General features: G+C 35.4%; 1 protein-coding gene across 10 annotated transcripts in view; it reads right to left on the bottom strand.

Moving 5' to 3' along the window:
• The window catches only part of TTLL7 (tubulin tyrosine ligase like 7), a 151,868-nt gene that overhangs the window by 49,251 nt on the left and 88,635 nt on the right, over nt 1–13,982 (bottom strand). For all 10 annotated transcript variants that reach the window (XR_011463688.1, XM_070367782.1, XM_070367780.1 and 7 more), the window contains 4 exons: nt 10,745–10,892; nt 10,586–10,659; nt 9,365–9,500; nt 1,797–1,883 (listed from right to left, as the gene is read on the bottom strand). Coding sequence is in view for 9 of the 10 variants with exons in the window: in XM_070367782.1 (XP_070223883.1) it covers nt 1,797–1,883; nt 9,365–9,500; nt 10,586–10,659; nt 10,745–10,892 (445 nt within the window). In the remaining variant the exon portion in view is untranslated. The remainder of the gene's footprint in view (nt 1–1,796; nt 1,884–9,364; nt 9,501–10,585; nt 10,660–10,744; nt 10,893–13,982) is intronic.

The raw sequence follows: 13,982 nt of genomic DNA, 5'->3' as shown, positions 1-13,982 counted from the left end.
AATTCATTTCAAGAAATACATTGCTGTGCTGTACTATGTGCCAAGTTGCTTCAGTCGTGTCTGACTCTTTGCAACCCCATGGACTGTAGCCTGTCAGGCTCCTCTGTCCATGGGATTCCCCAGGCAAGAACGCTAGAGTGGGTTGCCATTCCCTTTTCCAGGGGATCTTCACAACCCAAAGATTGAACGTGTGTCTCTTATGTCTCCTTCATTGGCAGGTGGGTTTTTTACCACTAGTGCCTCCATTGTTAGCCCCTACTATTTGCCTGGAATAAGAGGGGTTGAAAAATACACAGTGTGAATTCTGTCCTCTTGGAGGTAATATTTTTATTTGGATGATAAGCCTTATTTGACGAAGCTAAACAAAATTATAAGACAGTAGAAGGGTGACTTAGAGCCTTTGCATTTGCAAATCTTCCACAAATATTGTGCACCCAGGTTGCCTCACATCTGGTTTGCCAAATTGCTAAATAATTAATATACAAAGTCTAGAAACTTCCCTATATTTTCCAAAATGAAGCAATAACATGAAGGTATTCACTTTTACTCATACTCTAAAAATATATTTGTTCCAAAGGAATTACCAACAACATCTTCTACAGTTCTTTAATATAGAACACATAATTCAAAAGAACAATGCCTGACATCCATGTTTCTGGTCTTCACTAGATACGTATCTTTCACCAGATTCGTCTTATATCCATTTACTCTCCAAGAATCTTTCACTTGAGTCATACCAAATTCCTTGTTGTTTTCCCAATACTGTATGCAGTGTTATACCTCCATGTCTTTGCCTTTAATGTTCGCTCTACCCTCAATGTCCTTCTACCCTTCTTGTATGTTCAGAGAACTACTCAAGACGCAACTCAAATGGTGCTTCCTTTACGAAGCCATCCAAAGTCTACCAATCCCTTTCTTCTCTATGTTAATGTAGCACTTTTCACTCTGTTAATTGCAGTACTTGCCACAATATACCTTGGTTTTTGGTTCACGTATCTGCCCTTCCACTAGTCACAAGGTCCCTGTGGACACATTCAACAAATTTAACTAATGGTTTTGAGAACCTACTAACTAATGGTTTTGAGAACCTACTAACTAATGGTTTTGAGAACCTACTAAGGCATGTAATAAGAATCATGAATGCATGACAGAGCAGGATATCTGTGAGGATGAAGTGATAGTTTTAGTACTGCTCAAATGTAAAGTGAAAAAAAGTAGAATGCAAATCTTCCCAAGATTTTAGGAATTCAAATTTCCTACTTTACTTGCAAAGCCTTTGACATATAACAAAAGAACACATGGATGAAGCACAGAGCATATTAAGGTAAAGCAAACACTTGCCTATTTTTGCCAGCATGATAGATTTCTATGTATTCTTACAAACTTTAACTGTTTTGCCTTACACAAATTTAATGTTGCAGGGCTAGTAAAAGATGGGGCTCCTCATTAGTATCTCTAGAATCATGATTTGTCTTATCTAAAATGCTACGCATCTCTGAAAATTATATGTCTGGAGATATAAGGAAAACTTAGTACTGAGTATATAATGATGGTACCAGTTCTAGGTCTCATTTGACCCTGACTCATAGGGCTTTCACTCGATTAAGGATAGAATCAGAAAATGAGAAAAACTAACAAAATGAAGTTTCTCCTAAATACAAGATAATGTCATCTAATTCTGTAGTCCACAAAGTTTCATGAACGTGGCATCAGTCATTCGTAGAGTCAGAAAAGTGAGAAGAAAATCACCTGTCCATAGAAGAGTCTACTTTGATAGGAAGTAAGGGAGATGGTACCTTTGGTCCTCGAGACTTGGTAGTTTTGCCCATCAGCTTTTCATCATCAATTTCACATTGTTCCAGAAGATCCAAAATGTCTTCCTCCTTAAAAAAAATTAATTAAAATCATGATCACTAATGGACTCCAGAATTTTTCCAAGTTCATTAGTCTTTGTGTATAGTAAAGATTCTGAGAACTATTTAACAAAGATTGCTCAGATCAAATGAAAAATAAAGGATCATGGCAAACTCTTGAAAAAACTTTCACTAAGATCTGGTAATAAAAATAGTACTAAGCTGAAATTATTATGTATTAATAATCATACACAATATATCCTTATGTTTTCATAAATTATTAAGATCTTGGAATACAATACTTCAATAAATTAGCCTATTGGATACTTTAAATTTTCTAAAAGTTCACTCTGATTTCTCTAGACCACAATTTCACCAATCATTTCCATATCGATTAGTGTAAAATAAAATTACAACTTCAGGCAGAACACTGACGACTGGCCTAATAGGTTCATTTAGAACAGTCCAATGTTCATATTTAGGTAATGGACACAGTTTAATGAAACTCAAATTTTTAACTAATGAACAATATCTTTAGAACTTTATGAAAGGTTTTCATTTTATAGGCCTAATATCTTCTCTTACACTCTTCGAGAGTCACTTTGAAGTCAAAGGGTAACATTATGAAAAGACAGGAGCAACAGGAGTATAACAGCTATACTAAAAGAGGCCAACATATAAAATATCGTATCTTTACTTATATATTTATGATTTATATTTGTGTTTCTTTTTTTAAAGGGGGGTTAAAATAAACCAGAAATATCACTGTGCAATGGAAATCCATAACAAAGGTCACTCATCATCCCAACCTAAGATTTAGTTATTAAAATACCAAAAGATTCTTGTTATAAAGCTTTGATTAAACAACAATCCTACAATGAATTCTAAAGACAGCAGTACACAATAGTTAAAAAGTAAGGAGTTCTGATTTTGTTAGGAGAAAGAAGGTCATATAGACAATATTTTCATCATAACAGCTAAAAAAAAGATGATAAACTAAATAGTCATACTTTTTAAGACATCGGAAAGCTATGGATAAAAGTAATGTAAAAGGAATTATACCAGAGAGGGAAAAGTGCTTCGTAAGTGAGCAGAGATAAGTGGCCACTTTCCACTTTGGGGTCATTTATCAAGCCTAGAAACAGTTGAGCAGAGATTAGGTCTATAATAAGCATAGAGATTCTACAAGGATAAACAGAATCTAGTGGAATTTTCTAATGTCATGTGGGCTAGTGAGACACCTAGAAGAGTCCCACAGACCTGGTTCTCTTCACCTTCTGCCTCTCCAACAGCAATTTTAGTTGAGTGTGTAGTGGAATAGGAGGATAGAGGCATGGATAGAAAACCAGAAACACTTCTCTATAGTCTTGAAATTACTAGATACCAGTAGAGAATGAGGCCTGTAATAGACTGAATAGATATCACTCAGAAGGTGTTTGAAACCAGAGGTAAACTAAAGCAAACCTTTTGCAATGCAGCCTGAGCCTCAGTTCAACCGTTTTCTTTTCTTACTTCATTTTTAGTTGAAATATATTTGACATATAACACTGTATAAATTTAAGGGAGACAAAATGTTGACTTGATACTTTTATGCATTTAACATGATTGCCCTTTTAGTAATAGCTCCTTTATCACATCACATAATCATCATTTCTTTTTTGAGACTGAGATGATTAAGTAATGTTTGATAATTACAATACGATATTGTTGTCTATATTCACTCTACTGAGCATTAGATCTGTAGGGCTTATTTACTTCTAGTTACAAGACCCTTAAACAGGATTTCTCCTACTCCACCACACCCCAGCCCTAGTAACCACCATTTTACTCTTTGTGTTACGATTGTCTTTTTGGATTCCACATCTAAGCAATATCATACAGGATTTGTCTTTCTCTGTCTGACATCTCACTTAGTATAATGTCCTCAAGGTCCATCCACATTGTCACAAATAGCAGGATTTCCTTCTTTCTCATGGCTGAATAATATTCCATCTATATACACACCACATCCTCTTTATCCACTCATCCACTGACAGGCACTTAGATTGTTTCCATAACTTGGCTAGTGAGAATTATGCTGCAATAAACATGGGAGTGCATTTATCTCTGATATCCTGTTTTCATTTCCTTTGGGTAAATACTCAGAAATGGAACTGCTGGATCATATAGTAGATTTATTTTAATTTTTTGAGGAACCTCTGTATTATATTCTTTAGTGGTTGAACAAATTTATGTTCCCACCAATGGATTATAAGAGTTCCCATTTCTCTACATCCTTTCCAACACTTGCTACCTCTAATCTTCTTGATAATAGCCATTCTAACAAGTGTGAGGTGATATCTCACTGTAGTTTTGATTTAAATTTCCCTGCTGATTAAGGATGCTGAACATCTTTCTATGTACCTGTTGGCCACTGGAATATCTTCTTTGGAAAACTGTCTACTTAGTCCCTCTGTTCATTTTTAATCAAGGTGTTTATTTGTATGTGTGTTATGGAGTTGTAGGAGTTCTTTACAAATTTTAGACATTAACCCTTTCTCTTATATATGGTTTGCAAAAATTTTCTCCCATTCTGTAAGTGGCCTTTTCATTTTGTTGATTGTTTCTTTTGGTGTGCAGAAATGTTTCGGTTTGATACAGTTCCCATTGTTGATTTTTTGCTTTTGCTTTTGCTTAACTTTTCTTTGCCTCAAAGAGCAGCCCCTTGACCTAGCACCCTGAAATAAGAAAGAAATGTCTTCTTTTGAACAAAATAGTATCAGTTCAATTTTGATGCTTTTAACAATGTCTGTAGAATAAATGAAAATTATAGGACATTCAAACTAACAGAAAAATGTGACCCACAATTAAAAGGAAAAATCATCAATAAAAGCAAGTCCATAAATGATACAGATGTTAAAATTAACAGACAAGGATTTTAAAATAACTTATATACATATTAGATAAAATTGATAAAAACAAAATGAATAAAAGATGCAAACTTTTAATAGAGAAACAGAATTCAAAAAGCCAAATGGACATCCTTGAGTTGAAAAATATGTGATTGGATAGCCTTATTGGCACACTGAATTAAAGATACATCAATAGAAATCATTCAAACTGAAGGACAGAGAGAAAGAGAGAGAGAAGGAAAACAGAACATGCTATCAAAGATACAGTTTTTCCCTTAGTATCCATGGGCATTGGTTCCAGAACCTCCTGCAGATATCAAAATTTGTAGATGCTCAAGTTCCTCATACAAAATGGTGCAATATTTGCATATGACCTACACAAATCCTCCTATATATTTTAAATCAGCTTTAGATTACTTATAATACATAATACAAAGTAAATACCATATAAATAGTTACAAATATAATGCTATTAAAGTAGTTGGTGGAGCATGCCAAATTCAAGCTTTGCTTTCTGGATCTTCCTGAATTTTTTTCCAAATATTTTAACCTACAATTGGTTGAATTCACAGAGCAGAACCTGCGAATACAGAAGGCCAACTGTATGTGAGATACTGTCAAATGACCTAATATGTGTAATGAGAGTCCCATAAAGAGACAATATACAAAATAATGCAGCAAAAAATCTGAAGGAAAAACAAAAGACAGGTTTCCAAAACCAATGAGAGAGATGAATCCACAGGTTCAAGAGGTCAAGAAAATTATGAGCAGGGTGAAAATTCTGAAAATAAAGAAAAAAGGCTGCCCGGAGAAAAAAAAAACAGCAACATATTACATTCAGATGTGCTGGGATTTAAAAAAAGAAGTGCCAACATAGAATTCTATACTCAGTTAAACTATAATTTTAAGTAAAGGCATAAATAAGACAATTGCAGACAAAAACCAAAACCAAGAAAAACAAACAAACAAACAACAACAAAAAAAAAAAAAACAAGCAGAAGACTCATCACCACTACACTCATGCTACAAGGAACATGAAATAATAGACTTCTTCAAACGGAAGGAAGACAAACCTTGTCAAAAGCATGAATATGCACAATAGAACGAAGAACACAAAAGGCAAATATGTAAGTAAACATGAGAAGTTATATAGGAAACAATTTAAAATCACTGAATGCTTAGGTAATAGTAACAATAATACATTTTGAGGCTTGCAACTTATGTAAAAGTATAGTATATGATAACAGCACAAACTATGGAAGGAGACACTAAATGAAACTAAACTGATATGGTCCTTATATAGTCTATGATGTGGTAAAATATCAATTCAGGGTAGATTATTATGATTAAAGGATGCATACTGTAATTTCTTTTGAGAAAAAATCATATTATACCTATGGCTGATTCATGTTGAGGTTGACAGAAAACAGCAAAATTCTGTAAAGCAATTATCCTTCAATAAAACATTAATTTTAAAAAATCATATTATGCTACAAATATAAACAGAATAATAAGATAAAATAGTACAATAAAAAAATAATTGATAGAAAAAGATAAAAGATAAAATAGTATAATAAAAGATTAAAAAGTATGAAAATAAATGGGTGGAAAAGATATGTAATTGAAATAGCAATCATAAGAAAGAAACTAGTATGACTGCATTAATCACACAAAGTAAATCTTAAGACAAGAATTATCACCCAAAAGATTTACATTTCATAGTGGTAAAACAGAATATATGAATTCATTAAAAAGACACCTTTGTAACTTCAAAGGATATGAAATCAAAACTGACAGAACTAAATCCACAATCAAGGTTGGAATGTTTAACAAATCTCTCAGTAATTGCTAGAACAAGTGGGACAAAATAATATGAAAGGTTATAGAATATTTGAACAACAGTAATAGCCAAATTTACTTAAAAGACATATATAAAACTCTATAACCATCACCTGTAACATACACGTTATTCTCAAGTAAATTGGGAAATTTATTAAAATAGTTATATCAAGTTAAAGCAAGTCTCAATTTATTTTACAAGACTAAAATCAGAATATTTTTTCTAACACCAATGAACTAAACTAGAAATCCTAACCACAAGTAAAACTAGAACTTTTTAAACACATGGAAATTAAGCAACAAAGTTCTAAGTAACCAAAATAAAAGTCAGAATATAATTTGAAATTCAGTTAGTAAAAATACAATACATAAAAATGCTAGATATAAAGGCAATATACAAAAATAACCAGATGTTTACAACCTGGCAACAAATCAAAAACAAAAAAATTTACAAACAATATTATCAGCAACAATAGCAAAAAAATTAAGAATTAAATACTTAAGAATAAATTTAATGAACTATGCACAAGAAATATAAACTGAAAACTATTAACATAGAGAAAGATCCAATTAAAGATCCAAGTAGATGGAGAGATATGCCATATTAATGGATCAGAAGACTAAGTATTGTTAATTCCCTAGAAATTGTTTTATAAATTCCTCAATCCCAATTAAAATACCAGCAGCCTTTTTTGTAATTAAACAATTAATCAAGATTTAGAATAAAACTGATTCTAAAATTTATAAAAGAATAAAAGGACTAGAAAAGCTAAGATTTTAAAAGAAAAAAAGAAATTTGAGGATTCACTCTCCCTAGTTTTGACACTATGAAACAACAGGAATGAAAATTGTGTGAAGATTGTATAAGAATAGGCTCATAGACCAATGGAATGGGGCAGGCAAAGTGTTGACATTTAAACTAAATTTTGAAATGTATTCATTGGAAGGACTGATGCTGAAGCTGAAACTCTAATACTTTGGCCACCTGATGCGAAGAACTAACTCATTGGAAAAGACCCTGATGCTGGGAAAGATTGAAGGCAGGAGGAGAAGGAGACGACAGAGGATGAGATGGTTGGATGGCATCACCAACTTGATGGACATGAGTTTGAGCAAGCTCCGGGAGTTGGTGATAGACAGGGAAGCCTGGCGTGCTGCAGTCCATGGGGTCACAAAGAGTCGGACATGACAGAGAGACTGAACTGAACTGAACTGAAAGTACTTTAAACAGACTATTTTAATTAACTTCAATTTTATTTTCACAACCTGTCACGTATACTTTTAATACTACTATTTTAGTGATCCAATTGAACAAATAGTTTAGTCTAAGGTTACAAAATTGAAACATAGGGGAGCTGGAATTTGAACATAGGTCTGTCTGGGTCCAAAATGCTTAGGATTTCTTAGTGCAGAGTGATGGGAAGATGGATCAAAGACTGTACTCACAGGAGAGAGAAATAACATTACAGAACAGGTAAAGGAAAATTAACAAAGGTCTCTAACTATCTGGGTCAGGAAAAACAAAAAAGCTACAGAACATAATTCTAAAAGTGGAAATAATTGCATATGTCAAAAGAGGGAAATTGGAAGGAAAAGAGCATTAAAGTATACAATATCCCTTCTGCTTCTGTCCCTTAGGCCTATTCCACTTGAAAATGGCTTTATAACCTTCTATTGCAGAATTTAAGTGCAAAGACTATACAAAAATATATTTATAATAAACTTTACCACGATTTTTAAATCACTCAGTATAATAGTGTAGCCAAGATATGGAGGTATCACACTAGGGAGATTTCCAGCAATATAAAATGTAAACAACTATAATAGGTCTGCATGCTGGAATTAAGAACACAAGAAAATGTAAGTATGAGTAAATGTGAATACTTAAAAAAACTATTAAAGACCACTGACTCTTTAGACAACAACAAAAGAATGTTATTTGTCCAGTGGGACATTAGTGAGCACAATGCTAGCAGGGGCTTGATTAGCCTCTGCATGCTGGGTTTGTCCTCTTGAAATGCTCCTTTTTGGAAACTTGAGCTATCATATTGAGTTCTGATTACCCTCCTTACATGTCATGTAAAGAGAAAGAGACACCCAGCCTACTCCCCAGATGTTCCATCTCTCAACCGAGGCACCAGACATATGACTGTAGCCACCTTGGATTTCCATCCCCAGATGAGCTTTCCAATAAATGCAAATATATGATTCACTTCAAGCTAGCTCAGCAGAAGAGCCACTGAACTGAGCCCAGCCAAGATTGCAGAATAATGAACAAATAAATGAAACGGCTTATTATATTGCAATAAATAACTAATAGACCTTTTAGTTATACAGATTATTCTGTATAACTAAATAGGCATACAGGTTATTCTGCATGTGAATGTGTGTGTTTCAATTATTTCTCATATGCCATGTCTATGCAGCATCAGGAAGAAAACATTGTATAGTACTATTTATAATCCAAATAATGAGAATATCACAAACCACTAGCTTATTTCAATCTATTTTTATTCAGTTACGTATACACAACTCTACAATAAAACATTTATTACAACAGATTACAAAATAACATCAACATTCTCTACCTCGTAATTTGTCCTGTTAAGACAACTTACTTATGAAATCTTTTGGCTGGTTATGAAACACTACCACCTGTTAAAATGGAAGAAAAGTGCATCTTAAAAGTGAAACGGTTTTACATGTGGAACTAAAATGGGTTGTTTTTAAAGACATATTGTTTGGCTTCATTCTTTTCTTTATAAACATTCATTCTTTTACCTTCATCCTTTTCAAAGGATTATTCAGCTCTCGCTGGAATGAAGCCGCTCTTCCTGAAAGGAAGGTCTGAAAGGCAACAGCCAACAAATTTTCATACTTTTCAAGTAGTGTTTTATCTTCAGGAGGATAAATTCGCCTACAATAAAATCAGATAAACCAGCTTTTTTAAAAAGCTATTATAGTGCAAGACGTAAGGTAAACTACAAAGATAATCCATGACTCTGTATCAGTCACTTCACTAGGTGCTAGAAATAAAGATGAATACAGTACGAGATATCCATAAATTTTTATCTGTTACCCATACAAACTGAAGTTTATCTAGAGAATTATCATTAAGTGATGAGTTCCAAAAGGCATAGTATAAAAATCTGGTTGAGGGGAGGTGGTTTAAGAAGAATTGCAATGGGACATATTGGAGAAATCCTGGAGAGCTTTATCAGAGATAGTTTAAGTGATAAGGTTTGGAAAGTTTTAGACTTAGTGTGATTATTGATGTATACAAGAATGTCGGGATTAACCCTAATGATCTTTTGAGGGGTGGCAGAATTTTCCTCTCTGCTGGAGAGAATTAGGTAGACAATTAGGTTGAGAGGAATGTGTTTTCATCACTACTGCTGATGGTATTAAGGCTGGAAAGAACACCTTACCAGGAGGGCAGGAAGTTCAGTGATCTCAAATTCACCTAATTCTGCTGAGTCATTATCAAATCTTGGGAGGAGGGGCAGTCTTCACAGGAACACAACGAGCTTAGAGGGGCCCCCGTCTTCTCCTGTCAAATGTGGCACTGGAGGGGGGGGTCCAGTCCCACACAGTCCACGTCCCTTTCTGTCTCATACCTGGCTCCTCCAGACAGTTTCACTATTTGCCTGGTTCCTGATACATTTGAATTTACAACAAAGTACAAAAACGACTTTGAACTGACAGAAAGAATACTAAGAGACCTGACTTTCTCAAAATACCATATGATAATAAAATAAGATAACAGGATAACATCAGGCTTAAAGACTACACAACCACTCTTGAGGCTGGCAAGCAGGAGCTCTCACCAAGTCTGAACCATCTACTTGACTATCTTTCCTTGCTGGAAGTAAATTAAACAAAAAGCACGTTCTCAGCATGATATAAACACGACTTAAAATAAGCCTAAAAGTTAAAAAATATAGATACTGCTGTTTTGACACTTCACTTTTTCAATCTATAAAAAAACAAAAGCACGGTTACCTGTAATTCCCCATGTGTCGATTTTCGTGTTCTTCTTTCGAGATCTGCTTCCGTACCTGAGCGAGTCTCTCCTTCTAGAAATGAAGACGTTTTACAAATAAAACCTGACAAGCGAATTATGTAATTCAAACTGTAGGTACATTGTTAAAGTTTTCATACCAGCTCTTCTTTCCGCTTCTCCAACTGATGTCTCTGTTGTTCCCAATCTGAGGAACCTGGTAAGGGTCTTTTTATTGAATTCTGACCATAAAGCCTCCTTTGAGCTTCAGCTTTTTGTTTAGCCAAGTTTTTCCTTTTATCACTGGTCCTAAAATATAGAACATAAGACCATATTCCAGAATTCAAATAAGCTCTGATCTTATCCCTGTAAGGAGAATTAGCAGAAGAGGAGATACAGTGGGAATAGGAATCAATGTTTATTAAATTTATATATTCACACATATATTCATCTAGTCATTCATCAAATATGGATTTCCATACAACAAACAGAAGTTTTGAAGATAACAAGAGAAAATGGTGACAGTATAGCAACTGATTAGCTATACAATCTTAGGTCAATTAATTGCTGGGTATGTTTTTCCATCTATCAAATGTTAACAACAGCACTTCTCTTCAAAAGTTCTTATAAAGATTAACCCAGAGTGACACTGCAAGCATGATCATCTGCTCAGTTGTGTCAGACTCTTTGCGACACCACAGACCACAGCACACCAGGCTTCCCTGTCCTTCTCTATCTCCCGCAGTTTGCTCAAACTCACGTTCATTCAGTTGGTGATGCCATCCAACTATGTCAGCCTCTGTCTCCCCTTCTCCTCCTGCCCTCAATCTTTCCTGGCATCAGGATCTTTTCCACTGTCACCTCTTCACATCAGGTGGCCAAAGTACTGGGGCTTCAGCTTCAACATCAGCCCTTCCAATGAATATACAAGGTTGATTTCCTTTAGGATTGACTGGTGTGATCATTGTGCTGTACAAGAAACTCAAGAGTTCTCCAGTGTCACAATTCAAAAGCATCAATTCTTCAGCACTCAGCCATTTTTCTGGTCCAACTCCCACATCCATACCTAATTAATGGAAAAACTATAACTTTGACATTTGTCAAAGGCCTTATACAGACCTTTGTCAACAAAGTAATGTCTCTGCTTTTTAATATGCTGTCTAGGACTGTCATAGCTTTTCTTCCAAGGAGCAAGCGTCTTTTAATTTTGTTGCTGCAGTCACCATCCATAATTATTTTAGAGTACAAAAATAAAATCTATCACTGTTTCCACTTTTACCCCATGTATTTGCCAAGTGATGGGGCCAGATACCATGATCTTAGTTTTTCTGAATGTTGAGTTTTAAACCAGCTTTTTCCCTCTCCTCTTTCACCTTCATCAAAAGGCTCTTTAGTTCCTCTTCTCTTTCTGCCATTAGAGTGGTATAATCTGCATATATGAGGTTGCTGATATTTCTCCCAGTAATCTTGATTCCAGCTTGTGCTCCATCCAGCCCAACATTTCCCATAATGTGCTCTGCATAGACATTAAAATAAACAGGGTGACAATGTACAGCCTTGACGTACTCCTTTCCCAATTTGAAACTGGTCCATTTTTCCATGTTCGGTTCTAACTGTTGCTTCTTGACCTGCATACAGATTTCTCAGGAGGCAGGTTAGATGGTCTGGTATTCCCATCTCTTTAAGAATTTTCCAGAATTAGTTGTGATCCATACAATCAATGCCTTTAGTGTAGTCAGTGAAGCAGAAGTAGATTTTTTCTGGAATTTTCCTGCTTTTTCTATGATCCAACTAAGATCATGGCATCCAGTCCCATCACTTCATGGCAAATAGATGGGGAAACAGTGGAAACAGTAGCTGACTTTATTTTAGGGGGCTCCAAAATAACTGCAGATGCTGACTGCAGCCATGAAATTAAAAGATGCTTACTCCTTGGAAGGAAAGTTATGAACGCCCTGCTGCTAAGTCGCTTCAGTCGTGTCCAACTCTGTGCAGCCCCACAGACGGCAGCCCACCAGGCTCCCCTGTCCCTGGGATTCTCCAGGCAATCTAGACAGCATATTAAAAAGCAGAGGCGTTACTTTGTCAACAAAGGTCCATCTAGTCAAGGCTATGGTTTTTCCAGTAGTCATGTATGGATGTGAGAGTTGAACTATAAAGAAAGCTGAGTGCTGAAGAACTGATGCTTTTGAACTGTGGTGTTGGAGAAGACTCTTGAGAGTCCCTTGGACTGCAAGGAGATCCAACCAGTCCATCCTAAAGGAGATTAGTCCTGGATGCTCATTGGAAGGACTGATGTTGAAGCTGAAACTCCAATACTTTGGCCACCTGATGCGAAGAGCTGACTCATTTGAAAAGACCCTGATGCTGGGAAAGATAGAGGGCAGGAGGAGAAGGGGACGATAGAGGATGAGATGGTTTGATGGCATCACTGACTCAATGGACATGAGTTTGGGTAAACTCTGGGAGTTGGTGATGGACAGGGAGGCCTGGCGTGCTGCGGTTCATAGGGTCGCAAAGAGTACGACATGACTGAGCAACTGAACTGAACGGAACAAATGATGGCAATTTGATCTCTGGTTCCTTTGCCTTTTCTAAATCCAGCTTGTACATCTGGAAGTTCTTGGTTCACATACTGTTGAAGCTTAGCTTGAATGATTTTGAGCATTACCTTGCTAGCATGTGAAATGAGCACATTTGTACAGCAGTTTGAATATTCTTTGCCTTTCTTTGGAATAGGGATGCAAACTGACCTTTTCCCGTCCTGTGGCCACAGCTGAATTTTCCAAATTTGCTTTGGTGATTAATTACTATTCTTAATTAAATGTGAGAAGTAACAAAAAGGGTTGAACTTGAGATGGCAGCAAGACTTTTAATTTTAATGACTGTATGATTAAGAATATCATTTTTCCAGTTATAAATATGAAATTTGGCTGAGTTTCCTTTCTTTAGGGAGATGGAAAATGTGATTTAGGTAGCTCTTAACTTTTATTTTATTCCATTTTACCTAGGACAAATCATTTCTATATACCATACAATTTAAAGGAAGGACAGGAGAGAAAGGGGGAATGGAAATAAAAGGAAGAGGAAAGAACAAAGACTAAACAATTGGAAAGGGAAAAAGGTAATAGAGAAAGAAAAATGAAATGACAGAATAGAGGAACGGAGAACAAAAAAAAAGGACTGAGAATACCAAGATGAGAATGCTGAGGAAGAAATGAAGGCAGAGATATATGCACCTCTACACAGCAAACACTTAAGTCACAGGCAAGGACACTGACACACACCCAGCTCAAGCACGTACAAATAAAGAACTCTGTTTGCATTCCTATAAAAACTGGTATGAATAAGCACTAATGACTCTTAGTCCAAAACAAAATTTAACCAGAGACCAAAGGA

The sequence above is a fragment of the Bos mutus genome, chromosome 3 (assembly GCF_027580195.1).
Source record: "Bos mutus isolate GX-2022 chromosome 3, NWIPB_WYAK_1.1, whole genome shotgun sequence".
Classification (NCBI taxonomy): Eukaryota; Metazoa; Chordata; class Mammalia; order Artiodactyla; family Bovidae; genus Bos; species Bos mutus.
Note: the sequence above shows the minus strand (reverse complement) of the source record. Positions and strands in the feature narration are given on the sequence as shown.